General features: G+C 43.1%; 1 protein-coding gene across 1 annotated transcript in view; it reads left to right on the forward strand.

Annotated features, from left to right (window-relative positions):
- Positions 1-26,223, forward strand: part of LOC126143900 (farnesol dehydrogenase-like) — a 121,095-nt gene that overhangs the window by 59,341 nt on the left and 35,531 nt on the right. Inside the window, exon 4 of the mRNA XM_049915456.1 lies at positions 21,114-21,243. Coding sequence (XP_049771413.1) covers positions 21,114-21,243 — 130 coding nt within the window. The remainder of the gene's footprint in view (positions 1-21,113; positions 21,244-26,223) is intronic.

A 26,223-nucleotide genomic window follows, 5' to 3' on the forward strand; every position in this document is an offset into this window, starting at 1 on the left:
CAGCCCGTCCCTGAACTGCTTCGATGTCTTCCTTCGGTCCGACCTGGTACGGATCCTGAACACTCGAGCAGTACTCAAGAAATCCTCTATGCGGTCTCCTTTATAGATGAACCACTCTTTCCTAAAATTTTTCCAATAAACCGAAGTCGAACATTCGCCTTCCCTACCATAGTTCTCACATGTTTGTTCCACTTCATATCGCTTTGCAGTGTTATATCCAAATATTTAAACGACTTGACTGTGTCAAGCAGGACACAAGTAATACTGTATCCGAACATTACTGGTTTGATCTTCCTACTCATCCACATCAACTTACATTTTTTCACATTTATGACTAGTTGCCATTCATCACACCAACTGGAAATTTTGTCTAAGTCGTCTTGTATTTTCCCACAGTCACTCAACTTCGACACCTTACCGTAGACCACGGCATCATCAGCAAACAACTGCAGATTGCTGCCCACTCTGTCCGCCAAATCATTTATGTATATGTCCTATCACACTTCTCTAGGGCAATCCTGACGAAACCTTTCTCTGTGTTGAACACTCGCACTCGAAGACAATATGCTGGTTTCTATTGTTTAAGAAGTCTTCGACGCACCCTCAAGTCTGTGAACTAATTGCATATGATCGTACATTCGTTAACAGCCTGCAGTGGTGCCCTGTGTCAAACGGTTTCCGGAAATCTAGAAATATGGGGTCAGGCTGTTGCCCTTCACCCATAATTCGCAGTCTATCATGTGAGACAAGGGCAAGCAGTGTTTCACACAGGCGAAGCTTTCTAAAACCATGCTAATTCGTGAACACAAGCTTCTCAGTGTCAACAAAGTTTATGATATTCGAACTGATGAGAATATGTTCAAGGATTCTGCAATAAACAGAAGTTAAGGATATTGGTCTGTACTCTTGCGCGTCCGTTCTTACACCCTTCTTATGTACTGGAGTCACCAGTGCTTTTTTCATTCGCTTGGGACTTTATGCTGGGCGAGAGATTCATGGTAAATGCAAGGTAGGTAAGGATATGCACTCATGCTCATAAATTGAGGCTATGATGATACATGGTGAAACAATGCTCTGGTGGACGGTTTGCGCGTTTAAATCACCTCATGGTATGACCATGCGGTGCATTTAACCGGCGGTCGTCGCACGGTGGCGCTGGCAGCAGTCCACATACGCAGAGGTGTGTTGATGCATGTCAGAGTACGGTGCAGCGAGTAAGTGTGCAGACGTTTTCACACTTGCTAATGGTGACTGTGTGTTGAAAATGGCTCAAAGAACACATATTGATCACGTTATCAGGGGTAGAATACTAGGGCGAGTGGAGGCTGCTCAAACACGGCAGGTCGTAGCATGTGCCCTCCGTGTGCCACAAAGTGTGATCTCACGATTATGGTTCAAATGGCTCTGAGCAGTATGGGACTTAACTCCTGAGGTTATCAGTCCCCTAGAACTTAGAACTACTTAAACCTAACTAACCTAAGGACATCACACACACCCATGTCCGAGGCAGGAGTCGAAACTTCGACCGTAGCGGTCGCGCGGCTACAAACTGTAGCGCCTAGAACCGCTCGGCCACTCCGGCCGGCTCTCACGATTATGGCAACGATTCCTGCAGACAGGAAACGTGGGAAACGTGGCCAGGCGCTACAGTACGCGACGTCCACAGTGTACAGCACCATAAGAAAACCGATATCTGACCATCAGTGTCCGCAGACGGCGACGGAGTACTGCAGTAGCCTTGCCCGGGGCCTTACTGCAGCCACTGGAATGGTTATCTCCTGGAACACAGTCTACAGACGACTGAACACACATGGTTTATTCGCCCAGAGATCTGCAATATGCATTCCACTGACCCCTGGTCACAAGAGAGACCGTAAAGCCTGGTGTCAAGAACACAGTACATGGTCATTGGAACAGTGGTCCCAGGTTATGTTCACGAACGAGCCCAGGTATAGTCTAAACGGTGATTCTCGCTGGTTTTCATCTGTTGTGAACCAGGAACCAGATAGCAACCCCTTAATGTACTTCAAAGGGGTGTAGTAGGTCCCACTGGTGGATGATAGCTCACGGCCCCACCGAGCCGCCATCGTGGAGGAATATCTTGAAACAGAAGGTATCAGGCGAATGGAGTGGCCTGCCTGTTCTCCAGACCTAAACCCCATCGAGGTCGTCTGGGATGCTCTCGATTGACGTATCGCTGCACGTCTTCAAACCCCTACGACACTTCAGGAGCTGCGACAAGCACTGGTGCAAGAATGGGAGGCTATACCCCAGCAGCTGCTCGACCACCTGATCCAGAATATGCCAACATGTTGTGCGGCCTGTGTACATGTGCATGGTGATCTTATCCCATATTGATGTCGGGGTACATGTGCAGGAAACAGTGGCGTTTTGTAGCACATGTGTTTTGAGACGGTCTTCTCAACTTATCACCAATACCGTGGAATTACAGTTCTGCGTTGTGTGTGTTCCCTATGTGCCTATGCTATTAGCGCAAGTTTTGTGTAGTGCCACTTTGTGTGGCACCACATTCTGCAATTATGCTTAATTTATGAGCATGAGAGTAGATTTAAGAGTTAGGAAGTCTTTTCTGAAAGTATCTGTATGGAGTGTAGCCATGTATGGAAATGAAACACAGACCATAAACAGGTTAGCCAAAATGAGGATAGAAGCCTTCGAAATGTGTTGCTATGGAAGAGTGCTGTAGATTACATGTGTAGATCACGTAATTAGTCATGGGGTGCTGAACAGCACTGAGTAGAAAGAAATTTGTGGCACAACCTGATCAGAAGTAGGGATCGGTTAGTATGACGGATTATGAGACATCAACGGATCAGCAGTTTAGTATTGGAAGGAAGTGTGGGTGGTAAAAATCGTAGAGGGAGATCAATACAGAAGATTCAGAAGGATGTAGGTTGGAATGGTTATTCGGAGGTGAAGAGGTATGCACAGGACAGAGTAGCATGGAGAGCTGCATCAAACCAGTCTCTGGACTGAAGATCACAACAAGCCCGATCTCTTGCAGGTATCCGAAATGGGAAGAGATGGTTCCTGCATAGAAGACTCTACGCTATTATTGTGCAATAGACTGAGAATTTGGGTCGCATGTCAAGCGTACGCAAATGTCTGAGGCGGTTAGGGCGACCTGTCACGCAAAGCGGGAAATGCGGGTTCGAGTCCCAGTGTGGTACAAATTTTAAGTTACTGCCATTGATTCATTCAATGCTGGAATGCGAGAAAAGTTACTGAAAAGGTTTGAATGGTTCCCAATATCTCACTGTGCGAGTATAGTTTCCTCTTTCAGAGAGACCATAACTACTGTTCATCACAGAATCCGATGAGTCTTAGGTATGTTGTAGAGGAAATTGTCGTGAGTATCTGGCTAGCGGATTTTCACGCGACGGTCCCTAGTTTCCGAGAAGATAGATTTTGAGGTTTTATTTGGAACATCTACAGGCATCCCTGTTACATTAGTCATGTTTCGGCGAAACCAGCGTAACGCAGCATATAATGTTCACGGCTATCAGGCTGATGCTACATGTGCTGACCCAGTTCGTGTACCCTTTTTTTCAATGTCATCATACAGAATACCGTTAAATAGTATATGTCGTGCAAAATTATTCAGAAAGAACCATTTTCGCTGTAGTAATTGCATTAATAATTCAATGTGTATTCCGTTGGCGTTCCTAGTTAAAATGCCACATATTTGCATAACTTTCGCTTGATTCGTGGGGAGGGCATACTGAGCATACAATTTACAATCAAGTCTCTGTAGAGGAAAGAAAAGTAACCATGTACACATGAGATTATCTCACGGAAATGTACTACACTGTGCCAACCTTGTGGTATTTATTTTTTGAGGCACGATGAAATTTGGATGAAAAAATAAAAACGCCTCCAACTATCAGAAAAGTAATAGAGAAATCGCTTCTAGGGAATATTCCATAAAAATACGTTCTTTAATTGTGAAACAATTTTGTGCAAATGATTTCACAGGAATGACCAAACACGCGTGATTCGCATCGAAGGTGATCGAAGAAAGATTAATCTTTTTGAACTAAAATGAATCGTGTTTTCCTGTGTCGGTTTTGAAACATCCGCGTACCGCCAAACCTGTACCTTTCATTACATGTGCGTGGTGCTGCATGAAGTCGGACTTCGAATGCCTCTACGACATATACCATCCGGAATTTTAGCGCAGCAAGCAATATAAGTGATAGGGAATAAGACGGTTCTGCAATCTATTCTGTGACAAACGGAGTACACATGTGAGGGAAGTTTGCTGTAGTGATAGATTTACTAACGAAACTACTTCGGTGAAAATGATTATGTGAATAATTTTGCATGACATATACCATAAAATGTTGCTGGGTGACAAACCCGCCATTGCCCGGTTACTGATTTTGCCACTTTCTTATTAGAAAAATACATTTTCTGTACGCTGGACGCAGCTGGTTCGCCTATCTATAGCGCGATTTTGTAAAAGTCTTTACGGCAACACCTGTTCATAGGTCTATAGACAGCAATTCGTTTCTCCTACAACAAGTTTGCGCTTCGTATTTGAAAGCTGTGAGAAGCACTGCCCTGGTGTCGGGGATGTCCTTAACTTGACTCGACTGTATTGTACTAAAGGACAAATATATTGAAACTCCATGTATGATGCTGCATTTTTCACGCATCTCATTGTGTATGACGTCACATCTCTTGAACTTTGTGTCGTACAATGATATATTTGTGCAGGCACATTCAGCGGCCTATAAAATGTGTTGCGAATAGAGTTAGTAGCAAATAAGTACTAAATCTGAACGTCATGCATTATGCAGCAGTGTTTATTGCGTCTTATCTCCTGAACTATGACAGGTAAGTCGTTCTTACTCCCACAGCGATTGTTGCCTGATACAGAGGAGTGTGTGTATTTCGTTGCAATCAGTCCAGTCGTTTAGGACGACAGGTGGAACGCACACACACACGCACACACACACACACAGTAACATATATACATTTTTGCGCTATGTAATCATATTCTGTAGGATGAAACTGAAAAAAAAAGTGCACCGGTCGGATCTGAACCTGTACTGTCTGCGTGATAAGCATTACTGCATTACTTTTCGCATGGTCAATACTCGTCTAACATCACGAGCTGTTGTTTTTAACAGTAGTACTACTGACAACATGACTCGTGCATGTGATGTTATTTACATGTATTTGACGATGCTGGTGCTGATTCCGCATTTAACATTTGACGATGCCACCATGGCTGCAGTACATTAGGACTTTGTTTTTATGAAACAGATCTGATGATAGCGGAACAAACACTGGTAGCAGTTACTTCTGTAAAATATCTGGGAGTATGCGTGCGGAACGATTTGAAGTGGAATGATCATATAAAATTAATTGTTGCTAAGGCGGGTACCAGGTTGAGATTCATTGGAAGAGTCCTTAGAAAATGTAGTCCATCAACAAAGGAGGTGGGTTACAAAACACTCGTTCGACCTATACTTGAGTGTTGCTCATCAGTGTGGGATCCGTACCAGATCGGGTTGACGGAGGAGATAGACAAGATCCAAAGAAGAGCGGCGCGTTTCGTCACAGGGTTATTTGGTAAGCGTGATAGCGTTACGGAGATGTTTAGCACACTCAAGTGGCAGACTCTGCAAGAGAGGCTCTCTGCATCGCGCGGTGTATCTTGCTGTCCAGGTTTCGAGAGGGTGCGTTTCAGGATGAGGTATCGAATATATTGCTTCCCCCTATTTATAGCTCCCGAGAGATCACGAATGTGAAATTAGAGAGATTCGAGCGCGCACGGAGGCTTTCCGACAGTCGTTCTTCACGCGAACCATACGCGACTGGAACAGGAAAGGGAGGTAATGACAGTGGCACGTAAAGTGTCCTCCGCCACACACGGTTGGGTAGCTTGCGGAGTATAAATGTACAAGTAGATGTAGATGATGGTCATTAAAGACCGAAACCGGTAATCTGTTAACAAAAAGTTTGTGACCATAAATGTAAATTAAAGGAAACTTAAACAAAAAGTCACCAGTCCGAAAAGGAGCAATTAACGCAGTTATTTAGGGGAGAACTTATTTCAGTTCTGGCTCGTAGTTGTAACCACTTTTGAAAATAAACATTCACTAGGCACAGATTTTGCAACGACGATACGATACTGTTGAGCATATTGGTACAAACACGGGAAAATGACTTCCATACCCTCCTTTATGCAAATGAGTTGCTCTTTAAAGATAGACTGCTGGAAAAATATAGTACACCTGGAAAGTTTTGATCCAATGACGGCGTGTACCACCTAGGGGATAGTATTGTATCTCGCCCGGAAGGCGGCGCGTGGGTCTGCTCCTGAGATCTGCAAATTAGGCCGTATGAAGGAAGCGAGTAGGACCAAGTGAGGTAAAGCACTTCGGTACTGCAAGTAAAGCACCTTTACTGGTGTATAAACATGTACAAACACATTACTTAACTTTTGGTACAGATGAGCACGAAGGTGCGAAGCCGTTCATGTATCAAAGCCAACTGTTACTAGAAATTACAAAGGCAAAGTGTATAATGGCTAGCCCCCCTACAAGTAGAAGCTAAGTTGCCTGGTCGTCTGCTCTTGATCAACTGGGCAGAAAGTAGAGCGGCGCTCGTTGAGCTAGGCAGCGTCAGCTAGAGGGCGCTGTGGTCGGCGTAGTTGGTCCGCTCTCGTAGTGGCAACCTACGAGCGCGCACCTGCACTGTGGCATCGGAACTATCGATACCGCAGATAGTAGATGTATTGATAGTAGTTCCAACGTCTTCTGCCAAGAGATGGGGTAGTGGCATCGCTACCAGAGCGCCATCTGTGTCTATCCTTAGGGCTCAGTGTGTTGCAAACATGTGAAGGAAGCAGGCAACTGAACGAGATTGAAACGGATCAAATAGTGGTCCTTTCGGAGAACCGCCTCACCAGTTCCACGTGCTGCATCACTTGCCCAACGATGCCGATATTCGTGGTCAAGTGGACATTCTCAAACACATAGAGTCAGTTATTGCAGCACATACGCCGGCCAGGATCGTCGTATTGTGAGACAAGCAGTTGCAAATTGTGCAGTTACATCACAGGTAAGAGGGCTTGTGAGCCCAGACGTGAGCACCACAAACTACGTATTGCGAATCGATTATTAACAGTGGGACTACAGGCAGGCCCCCCTCTAGCCTGTCTTCTGCTCGCGCCACAGCGTCGATCTGCACATCTAAACTGTTGCCTTCGGAGGATCACTTGGAAGATGGAAAGGCGCGCCGTGGTCTTCAGCGATGGAAGCAGATTCCGCCTGGACAAAACTGATACTCGTTCGCGCTTACTATGTAGATCTGGTGAGCGCTGACACATAGTGTTGTGGACTGGCAAGACAGCCAACCCACTACGACAGGAAGCCGAAAGGCACGCGTTTAAGCTCACGCAGGCTGGCGTGAGGTCTGGAACAGGACACGGAAATGAGACTAGCAAAAATAATACGTAGCTGCTGGAATACTTAACTTTAATCCATAATTGGTGAACATCGCTCTTGACGGTACATGTTTTACAGCATCGATTGTAACTGGTAATGGCGCCTTGCTAGGTCGTAGCAAATGACGTAGCTGAAGGCTATGCTAACTATCGTCTCGGCAAATGGGAGCGTATTTTGTCAGTGAACCATCGCTAGCAAAGTCGATTGTACCACTGGGGCGAGTGCTAGGAAGTCTCTCTAGACCTGCTGTGTGGCGGCGCTCGGTCTGCAATCACTGATAGTGGCGACACGCGGGTCCGACGTATACTAACGGACCGCGGCCGATTTAAAGGCTACCACCTAGCAAGTGTGGTGTCTGGCGGTGACACTTGCTAGCTTCTACTTAGAGTGCATTCGTCTTAGATACATTAGTCCCAACCCAGGCCTTATGGTCGAGGGTGCGATAAGCTACAACTGTTCAGTGTTTCTGGAGCGGACGCTAACAGTGCTCGGTATATGCATAGCGTTGTTACACGAGCACTTACGCCGTTTTTGCAACAGGAAGATGATTTATTGTTGCAAACGGATAATGCTCGCCCAAACTCTGCCCATGAAACCCATCGTGCTCTGCAAAACGTGCAGCAACTGTCCTGGCCAACACGATCTCCGGACATCTCTCCAATAGTGCATGTGTTGGATATGATGTGACGAGAAATGACTCGTGCGACTCGTCAACCAACAAATAATACAGAACAACGTATCCCAGGACAGTGTTTGCAATCTGGACAATGTACTGTAACATATTGATTATTCCTTGCTACTGTAGGGTTACCTTGAAGCTGTCCTGCTGAGCAGAGAAGATGCTGAAGACAGACGAAACTAGGAGAGATATTGTTACATGAAGTAAACCGTAAGCGGAGAGCCTAGAGAAAATGCAGACGCCCCAGACGCGGTCCCAGGGCGCTAATTACTCTTCAAGGAATTAAAATGTAACTTCATATGTCGTCTAGACGCTGTGGTAAGTTGCCACCGTGGAACTTTGTAACCAACAGGCACGTATTAGCGATAAAGCCAGCCTGTTACCAGCCCTGAGAACAGCAACGTCAGTAGGCTTACAAGGATTACATAGAGAACGAAACCGCCAAAACACTGTTGACCTAGCAGTCTCTACTCCGGGGAGCCCGAGGGGCGGGGCTAAATGACGTATGACAATAATGTTGCAAGCCTTATTTGGCAAAGCAGTTACGTTTAGCTTTCAGCTGAACAATGTTGATATCAAATACGGACTTAGTTAGTGCAACTCCATTAACATCCCCACCTTAGGAGCAGTAGAGGGGACCTAACTAAACCGTGATTGGCAGGCGTCTGCTAGAGAACTACGGGATTGGCTGGGTGGCTTTCAGTGGGAAAAACAGTGCCCCCACGCGACTCTTTAAAATCCCTAGATTCCGCATGTTAGCGGAGTTCTCAGTCAGACGATCTGGGCGCCGAATCCGCGTCCGTCGACTCCAGCCTCGGTCCAGCTCCGCGTAAGTCTGTTCTCTCACTTGGAGTGCCTCAGTGAACAGTGTCACATGCAGTATGTTTTGTTTTGTAACTAAGTGGTTTCCTTAAGATGCTGCTAGTGTTTGCTACTGTGGTTAGCATCCACTCCTGGGATTTCTACACTGACTTCTGTTGTAACAGAGTTATTCATGCATTTTTAAAGCCTAGAACTAGCCTCCAGTGTATTAGGTAGTCCTGTCTGGAATAAACAACTATTTGCAAACCCTGTTTGTCCAAGAGTCTCCACAACGAATTCCCTACCAAGTGTCACCACCTGCATTTCTAGTAAGTGCCTTTACCAGTGTTGGCTCAGATGGAAGAAAACAATCAGTTACCTTCACTGTGAATTGTCCTTCTGCCTTCTGCTCTGTACCTCTCGGGACCGCAGACTGACCAGCAACCAATTTTCTCCCTCTCCCACCTATTCCAGGATACGACACTACTGAATGCCAGAGTCAGAGCCAGCATTGCCGCCAGTGGGGGCCACACCACGTACCATTATGGGCATTTCAGCATGGGTTGATACGTGGTACCACAGAACCGTTTGTGCTACTGATATGTCAATGTAATCACCTGAGACACTCCATACGCATTGTCACAACAATAAAACTTAAATGAACTGGAAACCTCATGAAGAGAGTACTGATTAGTTTCCCGTCAGTGTCTTAGAGGGCTTAATAAGACATACTTCTTCGCTTTTGCGCGCTTCCCTTTTTTCTTGTTGTGACAGCGCGTTGGTTTACGATGCTGCCAGAAGTCATATATCTGTGTTACAGTAGACGAAGCAGCACCTACTCCGATTCACATGAACTACACTGGTGTCCAAAATTAAAGGAATAAACGGAAATTTTGCAAGGTTGGTTTATTTTGTCACAAAACAGTATAAACAGGTGATAGTAAAGTAGCAACAATGTAAAGAATACAGAACGTAAAAAGCTGCAACATTCATAACGTTAGACAAAAATTTTCTTCTCTTTTTCAACTTAACGGATTTGCACACACATTCTGACAACTGGTAAATGTGCTCAGTATGGACTTTGCCAGTAAGAAAGTCATGAGAACGGCGGGGCATGCTATGAATAATGTCATCAATCTCGTGTTGAGGCAATAACGCCCGTCCCTCCTGCAGAGCTGCTCGCAAGTCTTGAGAGTGGTTGGTGGGAGGTGACGCGATGCAACCCGTCTCCCCGTGCATCCTAGACGTGCGCTATGGGATTAAAATGGGGAGAGCAAGTTGGTCACGCCATGGGCGCAATATCTTCCGTCTCCAAGATAGCTTTAACCACCCGTAAGGCCGATTATTAGCGTCCATCAGTATGACGTCTGGGCACACAGCACCTCACAACAACCGTACATGAGGTCCCAATATCTCGTCACGATACCTGACAGCAGTTAAGCCTTGCCGATTCTCCCACACAATCTCGTGGAGAGGTGTTCGTGTGGTTAACATAATCCCAGCCCACACCGTTAGGGATTCTACTCGATATCGGTCTCTTTCCACAGTGTTTGAGTCCAGAACTCGAGTTCCACGTTCGCTCCAGATGCGAATCCGTTCCTAATCTATCTCTCTCCAGACCAAATCGCGACTCATCTGTGAAAAGAATATTGGCCCACTGTTTTGACCATGCAGGTGGCATGTTGACGGCTCCGCTCTAGAAGCCCTTCTGCGAAGACACGCCAGAGGTAAACAGACACAACTCTGCTGAAGCCTTCTGCACACCGTTTGCCTCGACACAACACGTCCAGGGGACGCTACGAGGTCAAATGCCAGTTGCAGTGCAGTGCTAAGACGGCACCGTTGTGCCCTTACAGCCAAATAATGTTCCTCTCTTTCTGGTGTCACATGTGGTCGACCCTGCACTGGTCTTCGGGATACAGTTTCGGTCTCTATAAACTGTTGCCACATCCGAGAAACAACGGAACGATTCACATTAAGCCATCGGGCCACATCAGTTTGCGACTCTCCTGCCTCCGTTCTTCCTATGGTCCTCCATAGCAGAGTCTGGTAGGCATCTTTCTCTGCCACACTGCACCGTCTGTGACTGTGCAGTAGTAGTAGTAGTAGTAGCAGTGGTAGTAGTAGCAGCAGCAACTTTATTTATCTGTAGATCTCTTTTTGCAAGGATATAGGACATGGCAAAGTATTTATAAGTTTAGACCAATTTAAAATAAGCTAATTCGTACACACATACATTTACAGACTTCTAGTTAAAGACTATCATTAGATTTACTCCTGGTATACAGGGTGTCCCAGCTATCTTGTCCACCCAAAATATTTCTGGAACAATAACAGCTATTGGAAAACGACTTTCAACCGTATCAATGTAGGGCTGGGGCCCATGAATGTACATATTTGGAAACATTCTAAAACGAAAGCATATGTGGTTTTTAACACAAACTTATGTTTTTTTAAATGGACCTCCTATATTTTTTCTTCAGCAATCCGTAGCATGACAAAGCACATACACAATGGCGTTGATTGCATCGCAATATTACCATTACATCCCGAGATATTGAGACGCGAAGTTGACGCTTGAAACACCCGACATGCGGTGCTGGCGCACGTCCTGAGGCTCAGGCGTGAACCCCATGCTGCCCCTAATCGCGATGTGATTGACATGCGTAATCACACTTCCATACTTATCAAGAGGTCCGAAACGAATAATACAGTCTGCTGCCATCCTGCATTAACGTCGTACATTCCAGCAGGTATTTATCCCATAGGCTAGGGGTGATGCGGTTCTGTAACATATCTGTGTACCGCAACGTTATTCACAAAGTTAACTTCGCTTATCGTTAATCCGTTACTAAAAAGGTAATGCCGTTCAACGTTAAAACTTTACTTTACTGTAAATCTGGTGTAAGTGACAGTTAATCATTCACTCGTAATAGTAAAACTCATGTTGATGGTTTTAGTGAAACGAGCAAGTGGACTAAAAGTTTTACCGTTGTTTCGGACCTCTTGATAAGTATGGAGGTGTGATTACACATGTCAATCACGTCGCGATTACGGGCAGCATGGGGTTCACGCCTGAGCCTCAGGACGTGCGCTAGCAGCGCATGTCGGGTGTTTCAAGCGTCAACTTCGCGTCTCAATATCTCGGGATGTAATGGGAATATTGCGATGCAATCAACGCCATTGTGTATGTGCTTTGTCATGATATGGATCATCATCATCATCATCATCATCATCATTTAAGACTGATTATACCTTTCAGCGTTCAGTCTGGAGCATAGCCCCCCTTATACAGTTCCTCCATGATCCCCTATTCAGTGCTAACATTGATGCCTCTTCTGCTGTTAAACCTATTACTTCAAAATCATTCTTAACCGAATCCAGGTACCTTCTCCTCGGTCTGCCCCGACTCCTCCTACCCTCTACTGCTGAATCCATGAGTCTCTTGGGCAACCTTGCTTCTCCCATGCGTGTAACATGACCCCACCATCTAAGCCTGTTCGCCCTGACTGCTACATCTATAGAGTTCATTCCCAGTTTTTCTTTGATTTCCTCATTGTGGACACCCTCCTGCCATTGTTCCCATCTACTAGTACCTGCAATCATCCTAGCTACTTTCATATCCGTAACCTCAACCTTGTTGATAAGGTAACCTGAATCCACCCAGCTTTCGCTCCCATACAACAAAGTTGGTCGAAAGATTGAACGGTGCACAGATAACTTAGTCTTAGTACTGACTTCCTTCTTGCAGAAGAGAGTAGATCGTAGCTGAGCGCTCACTACATTAGCTTTGCTACACCTCGCTTCCAGTTCTTTCACTATGTTGCCATCCTGTGAGAATATGCATCCTAAGTACTTGAAACCGTCCACCTGTTCTAACTTTGTTCCTCCTATTTGGCACTCAATCCGTTTATATTTCTTTCCCACTGACATTACTTTCGTTTTGGAGATGCTAATCTTCATACCATAGTCCTTACATTTCTGATCTAGCTCTGAAATATTACTTTGCAAACTTTCAATAGAATCTGCCATCACAACTAAGTCATCCGCATATGCAAGACTGCTTATTTTGTGTTCACATATCTTAATCTCACCCAGCCAGTCTATTGTTTTCAACATATGATCCATGAATAATATGAACAACAGTGGAGACAGGTTGCAGCCTTGTCTTACCCCTGAAACTACTCTGAACCATGAACTCAATTTACCATCAACTCTAACTGCTGCCTGACTATCCATGTAAAGACCTTTAATTGCTTGCAAAAGTTTGCCTCCTATTCCATAATCTTGTAGAACAGACAATAACTTCCTCCTAGGAACCCGGTCATATGCCTTTTCTAGATCTATAAAGCATAGATACAATTCCCTGTTCCACTCATAACACTTCTCCATTATTTGCCGTAAGCTAAAGATCTGGTCCTGACAACCTCTAAGAGGCCTAAACCCACACTGATTTTCATCCAATTGGTCCTCAACTAATACTCGCACTTTCCTTTCAACAATAACTGAGAAGATTTTACCCACAACGCTGATTAAAGAGATACCTCTGTAGTTGTTACAATCTTTTCTGTTTCCATGTTTAAAGATTGGTGTGATTACTGCTTTTGTCCAGTCTGATGGGACCTGTCCCGACTCCCACGCCATTTCAATTATCCTGTGTAGCCATTTAAGACCTGACATTCCACTGTATTTGATGAGTTCCGACTTAATTTCATCCACCCCAGCCGCTTTATTGCACTGCAATCTATTGACCATTTTTTCCACTTCCTCAAATGTGATCCTATTTCCATCATCATTCCTATCCCATTCTACCTCGAAATCTGAAACATTACTGATCGCATTTTCACCTACATTGAGCAACTCTTCAAAATATTCCCTCCATCTTCCCAAGGCATCCACAGGATTCACCAGCAGTTTTCCTGACCTGTCCAAAATACTTGTCATTTCCTTCTTACCTCCCTTTCGAAGACTGCTAATTACACTCCAGAATGGTTTTCCAGCAGCTTGACCCATAGTCTCCAACCTGTTTCCAAAGTCTTCCCCACGATTTCTTCTTGGATGCTGCAATTATCTGTTTGGCTTTGTTTCTTTCTTCAACATAACTTTCTCTGTCTACCTGGGTTCTGGTATGTAGCCATTTTTGATACGCCTTCTTTTTCCTTTTACAGGCTGCCTTGACTGTATCATTCCACCAAGCTGTTTGCTTCTTCCTACTTTTACACACTACTGTTCCAAGACATTCTTTAGCCACTTCTAGTACTGTGTCCCTGTACCTTGTCCATTCCTTTTCCAATGACTGTAATTGGCTACATTCAACTAACTGGTACCTTTCTGAGATCGCTGTTATGTACTTGTGCCTGATTTCCTTATCCTGAAGTTTCTCCACTCTTATCCTCCTACATATGGACCTGACCTCCTGCACTTTCGGCCTCACAATCCCAATTTCACTGCAGATTAAATAATGATCAGTGTCATCAAAGAATCCCCTGAATACACGTGTGTCCCTCACAGCCTTCCTGAATTCCTGATCTGTTACTATATAGTCAATGACAGATCTGGTTCCCCTGCCTTCCCAAGTATACCGGTGAATGTTCTTATGTTTAAAAAAGGAGTTTGTGATTACTAAGCCCATACTGGCACAGAAATCCAAGAGTTGTTTCCCGTTCCTGTTGGCCTCCATATCCTCTCCAAATTTACCCATAATCTTTTCATACCCTTCTGTTCGATTTCCAATCCTGGCGTTAAAATCACCCATGAGCAGAACACTGTCCTTGTCCTTTACTCTAACAACTACATCACTGAGTGCCTCATAAAAACTATCCATCTTATCTTGATCTGTCCCTTCACAATGCGAATATACTGACACAATCCTAATTTTCTTGCTAGACACTGTCAAATCTATCCACATCAGTCGTTCGTTTACATACCTTATTGCAACTACGCTGGGTTCCATTTCTTTCCTGATGTAAAGCCCTACACCCCATTGTGCTATTCCTGCTTTGACTCCTGGCAGGTAGACCTTGTTCTCCCACTTCCTCTTCTTTCTCACCCCTTACCCGAATGTCACTAACAGCTAAAACGTCCAGCCCCATCTTACTTGCAGCCTCTGCCAGCTCTATGGATTGCTGAAGAAAAAATATAGGAGGTCCATTTAAAAAAACATAAGTTTGTGTTAAAAAACACATATGTTTTCGTTTTAGAATGTTTCCAAATATGTACATTCATGGGCCCCAGCCCTACATTGATACCGGTGAAAGTCGTTTTCCAATAGCTGTTATTGTTCCAGAGATATTTTGGGTGGACAAGATAGCTGGGACACCCTGTATAATACTTTTTTTACAAATAACTTATTAAATAATGTGATGCTACGCTGTTCAGTCATATCTCACTGTCACTCACTGCACACACTATATATATATTGTTTCGTAACATTTCACTCACCACACACACACAAACACACACACACACACACACACACACACACACACACACACACACACACTGGTGATCTCTGGGCCATTTTCCGTACCATAACTTCCCATTTGGTATCCTGAAAAACTGAGTTAGCATCCGTCTATAATGAGTGATATGTTGAGCTCAGAAAGAGGAAGGGGTGTTAGTGTTGTGGTATGCATATGTGGGGGGTAAGTATTTAAAGAAAAGGAAAGAAAGGGAAAAAAACCATAGTGTGAATAGTATTATGTGGAATGTTGGATGTTTTATAATCATTATTATTATTTATTTGCATAACATTTATTTACCAAACCCCTACTCGGCTGTATCTAAGCGGTCCTTCAATGTATAAACTGTTTTGCATAACAGGTACATTTAAGCTGCCTTTTTAAATAAGTGTATTTTTGCAATTTCTTTTATTATTTTTTGTAATTTATTGTACAGTTTTATTCCTTGGTAGAAAATGCTGTTTTGAGTTTTATGTTTTTTTTTTCTTGGTAAATGTCATGGTCATGGACGGAGCTGTTTGTGCAGTAGTTACCAATGTCATTTTTGATATGTACAAATGACTGGCAAATGTATTCACATGGTGCATGGTAAAATCCTCAGTGTTTTGAACAGATCTTTACAGTGATGTCGACTACTGTTTCTGGTTATTATTCTTATGGCTCTTTTCTGGAGTTTGAAAATTGTGTTCATATTTTGTGCATTTGTTCCCCAAAACAAAATGCCATAGCTAAAAATTGAGTGTACATATGAATAGTATGTAACTAAAAGACACTACGTGTTACAAACCGATGATAGGATTCTAAGGCCATAACATGCTGATGACATTCTGTTTGCAAGTACCTGTGTGTTCACACCACTTCAACTGAGAATCAATATTCATTCCTAGAAATTTTGCATTTGTTACACAGTCTATAGAGGTGCCATCAATTTTTAATTTAACATTGTCATTTTACCTCTTCAAACTGAAATTCATGGCATTAGTTTTCTTTACGTTCAATGTGACTTCATTGCTTATTGACCAATTGTAAACTTCCTTGAGATTTTCATTTGCTTTCTCTGCGAGGAGTTCTTTTGTTTTCTCAGTGACTATAATATTGCTGTAATCAGTGAAGAAGATTTTTTGACCACGAGTAACACTACTGAGAAAGTCAGTGATGTATATCAGGAATAATATTGGTCCTAACATGATATTTTTCGGAACCATTATATTAATGTATTTTAGTTCTGATAGGCCTAAGTGTTTTATTAAATGTTTAGATCTATTACACAGATATTGTGGATGAAGGACTACACGGCAAACACTACCCCGTTCGATAGGTGCCCTGACGTCATCTTTGGCGTGGTTGTCCGTTGACCGGAATGCCACATTCCGTGCAGAACACTATCGTACGGACATCTCTTGACAGTTTGATTACATCATGAGTTAGACACAGAAAGTGGAAACAGCCGTTTGTTACTTCAATTTTGGACAGCAGTGTGCTTTGTTGCTCATAAAGCATACTTTTAAGTTATTGTATAACTCGTCCGCATGCTTCTGCGTCTCAGTATCTTGAAAATGCAAGTTTTTGAACTCCAGATACAGTAGAGTAGCAGTGGCTGCATGATCATTTATCTAATTTAACCAATAACATTTCTTCAGTTGCCTCAATAAAACGTCCTTGCATTCTATGACAGTTGGTGAGGTTGGTGGGATACTAATTCTGTTGACAATTAATCATCAGTATAAAATATTTAACATCCATAAAATCGATTCTGTAGAAAAACTTTAATAATTAGATTCTTAAGGTACTCGATATCGAAAGAAAAGTATCGAATAATTGTTTATACTTACTTGTATCGGAAAAATCCTTAACCAGGCACCCGTAGGCAATAGCTGGCAGGCGTGTGCGAACACGTGAGTGCGTGAAGTCAAGCAGGTAGGCTGCAGTGTACGCGCCATCCCGCAGGCAGTGATGATGAGCTGGTTCACTTCACACATGTGCAGAACGTGCAGAGAGCGGCTAACTGGCGGGTATCCTGCACAAGGTACGCCTACTCGCAGCGTTGGAACAACTTAACTGCAGGAAGACTGGGCACTACAACAGTGGCACCCAGTGGATTTCTGTCCACGGACAAAAATCCTCAGCCGAAAAGATGTAAACAAGGAGATCGTCAAGGGCGCTCTTCAACGCCGGTACATTAAACATTTACAGAGAATCTTCGTACATCCATATTTAAACTGGATGAAGTTGGGACACAGCTGATATAATTTTTATTAAAAATGAAATTCCTCCAGCTGTACTTAAGAGTTTATATTTACTTCGCTACTAGTTTCGACGTTGCGTCATCGCCATCTTCAGGCCCGTACACCAGTTGCGAGTGGCTCAGTCTAGCAGTCCGCGGTGAGACCAACACGTAACTGGTTACTGCCCGCCATCCATGTGGAGCACGTGTTGGTCCCACCGCGGAGAGGTTGTAACAATGGAAAATTGTACTGAAATGCAGGAGGATCTGCAGCGAATTGACGGATGGTGCAGGGAATGGCAATTGAATCTCAATGTAGACAAGTGTAATGTGCTGCGAATACACAGAAAGGAAGATCCCTTATAAATTAACTACAATATAGCAGGTCAGCAACTGGCAGTAGGCATTAGGAGTGATTTAAAATGGAATGATCATATAAAATTGATCGTCGGTAAAGCAGATGCCAGACTGAGATTCATTGGAAGAATCCTAAGGAAATGCAATCCGGAGACAAAGGAAGTAGGATACAGTACGCTTGTTCGCCCACTGCTTGAATACTGCTCAGCAGTGTGGGATCCGTACCAGATAGGGTTGGTAGAAGAGATAGAGAAGATCCAACGGAGAGCAGCACGCTTCGTTACAGGATCATTCAGTAATCAGGAAAGCGTTACGGAGATGATAGATAAACTCCAGTGGAAGACTCTGCAGGAGAGACGCTCAGTAGCTCGGTACGGGCTTTTGTTGAAGTTTCGTGAACATACCTTCACCGAGGAGTCAAGCAGTATATTGCTCCCTCCTACGTATATCTCGCGAAGAGACCATGAGGATAAAATCAGAGAGATTGGAGCCCACACAGAAGCATACCGACAATCCTTCTTTCCACGAACAATACGAGACTGGAATAGAAGGGAGAACCGATAGAGGTACTCAAGGTACACATCGCCACACACCATCAGGTGGCTTGCGGAGTATGGATGTAGATGCATATGTAGATGTAGATGTAGAGTGCTACACTGAGCCACACGCAACTGGTTTTATCAGAGTGCACGGGCCTGAAGATAGCGTTGACGCAACGTCGTAACTAGTAGCGAAGTAAATATAAAATCTTAAGTACAGCTGGAGAAATTTCATTTTCAATAAAAATTTTCAGAGAAGGACACAATCTACACCTATCGTCTGTATGCGAACCATACCACAAAAAATTGTTTGAGGGAACAGAAAATATCCAAAGAATAGCAGCGCGTTTTGTTACAGCTTCGTTTAGAAGGTTAGAAAGCGTCATGGAAATGCCCATCCAAATCCAGTAGCAGACACTACAAGAGAGTTTTTGTACATCACGCTGCAGTTTACTGTATGTTTCATGAGTTTGCTTTCCTACAGGATCAGCCGTTGTATTCCTTCCACTTACATACATCTGGCACAAAGACCATGAAGGTAATATTGGAGATTCGGTCTTGTACGGAGACAATCAACAGTATTCGTTACCACGCTACTGAAACAGAAAAGGGTGAAAGTACCAATGGTACACAAAGGAGGAGGAGGAGGAGGAGGAGATCAATGTTTAACGTTCGTCGACGACGACGTCATTGACAGAGCATAAACTCTGGTTAGGAAAGGATGCGGAAGGAAATCGGCCGTGCCCTTTCAAAGGAACCACATGTAGATGTGGCTTGAAGGACACACATGTACATGTGGATGTAGATTGCATGCGACTGTTTTGGTGTCGGGAATTTTTTCCCTTTGTGGACCATCTCGTGCTTCAGAGGATCGGGGGATTAGAGCGACGTACCATAGCTGAGTCGTCGTTTTAAGTTGCTCTTGACAGCTGCAGTGGACTCGGCGTGGCAGCTCCACAGGCCTACCTTAACCAATAAAATAACGCGATTTTGTAAACGACTCTACCGCAACGCTTCAGAGTTGTCACAGCTCTATGGATGACTACTGTTTTCGACTGCACCGGTTCGCAGTTTGCAGTTGAATGCTGGCAACAGTACTGCTAGCTGACACGGAACATTTTGCGCCTTCTCGACTACAGGTCTAGACGATTCTCTAAGTCGGTGTCAGCGTGCGAGATGGCTGCTAAAACTTGCACTCGTTAACAACTACACCTGATCCGTCAGCTGTCCGACCGGTGAAACGGTGCACTTCCATGATTACGGCTTGTCACTCAGATCTCGATAATCTTTCAGACAGTGATTTCTTGCAGATAACGATATAGCCTGTGAAAAATCAGAGAATAGTATTAACAGCGTCTGCTAGTTATTAGCAGACAACAACAGCTACTTTTGGTGGTATGTCCATCCTTGTAATTGATGGTATGTGGTACTTCGGCCGTTCACTTACATAATAATGTAAAACAGTACATCCGCCCCTTCGACGTTATTTAATTACTGTATATTGTAACCAAGTTCGATGAACTGGCCACTGATAGGATCTTGTATACCATAGGAGTTCACCCCCGTATGCGTCAGTTAAAGCCTGAAGAGGGTGTATCGACTTACCGGAACTGTTTGCAGTATAATAAAACAACATAAAAACGACCGCTGCTGGGGTTTCATTTTATTACAACAGCTACTATCCCAGTATAGTACCCTGAGACACGATAGAAGTTACTGTTTACGATGACTTGTCTCCAATCAACCCTGTCAAATATTTTGTTTGATGCTCCATATTGCCATACTTTTGTTAATAGGCGTTTCTTGTGGGACTGTGTCAAATGCGTTCCCGGACATGAAGAAATACTGCCTTGATTCGTGGCGTTCTGGATGGCATATGAGAAAAGAGAAATATTTCTCTGAGTCCTGACTTATTGAAATGAGACTTTACAGCAGATGGATGCAAAGAATTTTGGACGGTAATTTTATGGACCACTTCTTTTACCCTTCTTGTAGACCAGTCAGACATGGGTTTCTTTCTAACTACCGCTCACAGTTTTTCATTGTAGTGATCTATGGATACAATAGAGGGGTTATTCACCTGCAATTTCCGTACACAATCTGGCAGGGATTCCAACGGGCCCTGAAGCGTTGTTCAATTTCATCGATTTCAGCTGTTTCTGGGGATATTAATAACTATTTCACTCGTGTTTGCAGTGTTGTAAGAATTTCCTTCCTTCAGGAAAATTTGAAAGCGATCGCCTTTCCTTCTTCTTATTCTTCTAATTCTTCTTTACTACCCTCAATATCAGCTCCAACGTCATCCAAGCGTGTTTGGAGACAGCTTCGGTGCCACTGACTACCGTTAAACATACCCACAATGTACTGGGCTTTGTGAGAGATCCTTCGATATGATTCTGCTACGGTATTCGTTGGAAGCTTCACGCATTGTCCTTATGAAAGTCGAACACCTGTCATTCAGGGTATCTCTATGTATTGTCCTATACTTTGTTTTAAACCTATTGTGTCATGCGCTTCCGATGGATTTTTCTTTATGGCTATTAAAATGGTACGTGTTTCTCTGTTTATTAGCCTCGCTGGTCACATTCCTATGAGCGACTCTCGAAACTCGATGTACTTCGCCAGCAAGGTAGCTGTGAAGACGCTGCTCGAAGGAATAAGAAAGGACTTGGTTGCTAGGAAAAGCAATATACGAGTTGGAGTAAGTACAGTTTACTCCTCCACATTACCAGTATTCGAGCTTAAAAGAAGATTTGAATTAGATCCTTTGCTCTCCCATATCTTCTAAGTTATTAATTAACAGCAGTAGAAAAAGGACGAAACCAATTGATCTCAAAAGATTAAACGTCTTGGTATCGCCATTTAGCGACTTTTAACTAAGTGAAATTTGGTAAAAGTTATAAAACAAACTCCGTTTCTCCATGTACTCACAGAACGTTTCTTTCATTACTTGGCGTTAGGGAAGCTATTAATTACATGTATAGCTATTCCGAAAACAGTTTCATCAATTTAAGAAAAATACCGAGGCTGAAATAGCTCCTTTGCACTTCAAAACATTAAACTAATGATACAAGTTTTGGCCACAGGAAAACTTTAGCAACTGGATAATTGACAAGTACTCTGTTGTGAAGCCATCGCACCACTGTCTCATGAATCACCACTGAGAATATTACCCAGTAGTTGTCCAACGAGTGATATTTTTACCACAACATGTTTCGGGACTACGTTATCTCATTATCAAGTGCTTAAAGCTTCTACGCTATTAAACACCGTCAAAGGTAAAAACCCAAGCAGCAAACACGCATTGACAAATCTAAAAACTATTCTTATACGAACATCTCATGTTGGCGTGTCACACTGTCAAGGCTCAGTTTATGACTTGCCTTGGGAGTCCAACACGCCAAAGTGAGGTGTTATGGGAGGAATTTTTAGGTTCGTCAGTGCGTGTTTGCAGCTGAGGTTTTTACTTTTGACGGTGTTTAAAGGCACGGAAGCTTTACGCCTGTTGTGTTCAAAGTATCACACTTTCGATAACTGGTACATAACATTCTCAGTAATGACAAGAACACCCTGAAATCTGTTTTACTCCTGAACATAGTACTCTACACTGAAGCGCCAAAGAAACTGATATAGGCGTACGTATTCAAATACAGACATATGTAAACAGGCGGAATACGGCCCTGCAGTTGGCAGCGCCTAGGTCTATGTAAGACAAGAAGTGTCTGGTGCAGTTGTTAGATCGATTACAGCAGCTACAATGGCAGGATATCAAGATTTAAGTGAGTTTGAACGTGGTGCTACAGTCGGCCCACGAGCGATGGGGCACAGCACCTCCGAGGTAACGATGAAGTAGGAATTTTACCATAGGACCATTTCACGAGTGTACCGCGAATGTCAGAAATCCGGTAAAACATCAAATCTCCGACATGGCTGCGGACAGAAAAAGATCCTGCGGGAAGGGGCCCAAAGACGATTGAATCGTTCAACGTGACAGAAGTGCAACCCTTCCGCAAATTGCTGCAGATTTCAAAGCTGGGCCATCAACAAGTGTCAGCGTGCGAACCATTCGACGAAACATCATCAATATGGGCCTTTGGAGCCGAAGGCCCACTCGTGTACCCTTGATGTCTGCACAACACAAAGCTCGACGCCTCGCCTGGGCACGTCAACACCGATATTGGACTGTTGATGACTGGAAACCTGTTGCCTGCCCGGACGAGTCTCGATTCAAATTGTATCGATCACATGGACGTGTACGGGTATGCAGACAAGCTCATGAATCCATGGACCCTGCATGTGACAGGGGACTATTCAAGCTGGTGGAGGCTGTGTAATGGAGTGGGGCTCATGCAGTTGGAGTGATACGGGACCTCTGGTAGTCTAGCTACGACTATGACAGGTGACACGTACGTAAGCATCCTGTCTGATCACCTCCATCCATTCATGTTCATTGTGCATTCCGTCGGGCTTGGGAAATTCCAGCAGGACAATGCGACGTCCCACACGTACAAAATTGCTACACAGTCGCTCCAGGAACACTTTTCTGAGTTTAAACACTACCTTTGGTCACCAGACTCCCCAGACATGAACGTTATTGAGCATATCTGGGATGTCTTGCAACGTGCTGTTCAGAAGAGACTGTTACAGGTTCATGGTGTCAGTTCCCTCCAGCACTACTTCAGACATCATTCGAGTCCATGACACGTCGAGTAGCGGCGGTTCTGCGTGCTGGTGGGAGGTTTTCACCATATTAGGCAGATGTGCTAGTTTCTTTGGCTCTCCAGTGCATAAAAGTGGCACTACTACACTAATATACCATTGTATGACGTGCTAGGCTCATGTGGTACCTATGTTCGTTTTCATATCGAGTTTTGGGAGGTAAATTCACGATATTACATCAGACATTTTTCGTGCGGCAATCTGCTTTTGGAAATTAAACGGGTTAATTTTATTTGTCGGGATTAGTGATAAACATGTAGGTGCATTAACTGTGTCAAATACCAAATGCATGCGCTGATCAGTGGTATGTTATTGTGTTGTTCAAATGACAGATTAACTTCCGTTTTTAACTTTTAGACTAGTACTTACGAGAAACAGTTATAAGACTCGTAATTGTAGTTATAACCCTGATGATGAAAATAATGATTGTCAAATAATCTATCAGTCTTGCTGGCGGTGGTTATAAAGGCACATTTACATGCCGAGCGTGAGTTTCCTCGGAAACTCGAAATATTAATTAAATAAATAATCAGTGACAAATAAATAAAGCCTATGGCACACAACTGCAGCGCTGTGTCGCTGATAAAACAAAAGCACAATTACGTTACTCTTATGTTTGATTAAGAAATGAGAGAGCTCTGGTAGAAGTGGTGCGAGAAGCACATATTTTATTCTATTGTCTGGCACACCGCCATATTTCATGTTATAGAAGAATACTGCGAGTTGCAACCAGACTAGGCACTCGATTCTGTAAAGAATTTATATTTATAAAAGTAAGTAGGATTATGAACTGTAGGCTTATTCATTGAATATATCTGATTTAACTATCTGTGTAACTTTTTTATGTTTAGTAGACAATCACCTCTGTACGACGTATTGGCATGGCTGACAAATTATTGAAATATTGAGATTTAGATTATGAGTCCGCACCTACCGCAGCAGTCTTTGGAAACGATTTATTTACGAAGTCCGATTATTTCAGTTTTATTTCACGGTCAACTACGAGTAACATTGCCTTTATGAGAAAGCCATTGTCAAGCGTCTGATACCGAATAATTAAACGTCCACGTTCCAGATAAGCAAATATTTATTACAATCACAATCACCATCATACAGATAAAAAAATTAATATTTAAATAATATTTTTATTTTATTTATTTTATATTGGCGACTGCGTGTCGGACTTGTTATTTTGTCATTTGTTACATTGTTCTCTTTGTTTCATGTGAAAAATCAACTTTCTGGACCTGGACGTGAATGTATGAGAGATAACAAAAAAATCTGAAGATATTTTCCAATTCTAAAATTTTGCGGGAAGACGCAATGAAACTTCCAGCAAAATAAGGTAAGACGCAGCATCTTTGCATTAGCAGGCTTGACCAGACGTATAATTCAGTGTATTAGCTTTTCAGTAGATTCTGTAGTGTTTCTTTCGTGCATAACAGTTTTCAATGATAAATTTCATTCTCAGTACTTTTCCTTAAACAATAACGTATGCAACAATACCACTACACGAGTGTACAATATGGCCGACTTCTGTACGATACGTAGTAACATGGACAGCGGCCATTACCAATAATCTCAAATTCAGTTTATATTTTTAAATTAAGAGACAGCCATTGTTGCTACGAGCGATTCATGCTCAACTGCATTTTATTTTAAAATCAGTGTCAAATATTTTCTTGAAACATATATCACGTGTGGCATGGTAATAACTAGAAATCAATACGCAAAAATGGAACAGCAAAGACGTACTATTCAGACGCAATCCGACTCGGACGAGAGACAAATGTTAGAAAATGACTTTACGACAGCAACCGGTAGTGACGATTTATCAAACATTGACGCAAGTGTTGACGGAAATTTTGGCAATAGGCCGTCCACTACAAAAATTTCAAAGTCTCAGTCAGAGCCCATGTTGATGCATGACGTCACGTCTAATGACGCGACGGGGGCACAGACCTTGCAAACAGTAAACATTGCCGACATGTTACAAATGCTAATGAAACAAAACGCCGAAAACATGGCAACCTTACAGACACAAAATGACGCAATTAAATCTGACCTCATAGCACTCAAGACAGGTAATGACACTTTATGTAAACGTGTGGAACTTATAGAGGCCACACTGACCGAACAGATGACTGAACTCAGTACTAAATTTTCCCAGCTTAATACGAGACAAGAAAAGACTACAACTGACGTAGCACTTTTACAGACACAAGTAAAAAACCTTAATGTCACGTGTGAAGTTCTTACTGAACAAATTCAAACATATCCTTCAGTACATGACAACCTTGAAAAACGAATTACTGACGTACAGAATAAATTTGACAATGTTGAACAGCACCTGACTGACATCTTACAATCTGATGCCACAGCTCATTTTCAAAATATTAATAAAGAATTTCATGATTGGGTAGTGAACAAAGACAAACATTTTGATAGATGCTTACGTGAAAATTTACCAACAATTGTGCACGACTCCGTAGCGCAATACATTACTAATAACAAACAGCTGATCAATGACGCAGTACAATCCGTCACTGCACCCATGAGACAATTCACCGATCGACCACAGTCTGTATGTAACGAAAATATCAGTCAAAATGCACAGTTCAGGAACCAATATACATTCGAGTATGACACACACATACCGCACACAACAAACACACAAGAACAAAACACACCACGACTACAACACATACCACGATGTGCAAACACAAACACAAGCTATTATCATGGTAAACCACAGCAACATTATCGTAGTTACTCGCCAGCTGAACATACCAGTAATTACAGTGGAATAAATCCATATCACAATACGAAGGAAGAAGAAAGCTTAATGAAACACAGGCAATTTCAGATTTTTATCCCAGAAAAACGAACCATTCATCCGGTGATTTTTCTTAAATCTTTTAGTAACGCATTTCCACGCACTTGGAGTGACCGGAAAAAGATT

The sequence above is a fragment of the Schistocerca cancellata genome, chromosome 2 (genome assembly GCF_023864275.1).
Source record: "Schistocerca cancellata isolate TAMUIC-IGC-003103 chromosome 2, iqSchCanc2.1, whole genome shotgun sequence".
Classification (NCBI taxonomy): Eukaryota; Metazoa; Arthropoda; class Insecta; order Orthoptera; family Acrididae; genus Schistocerca; species Schistocerca cancellata.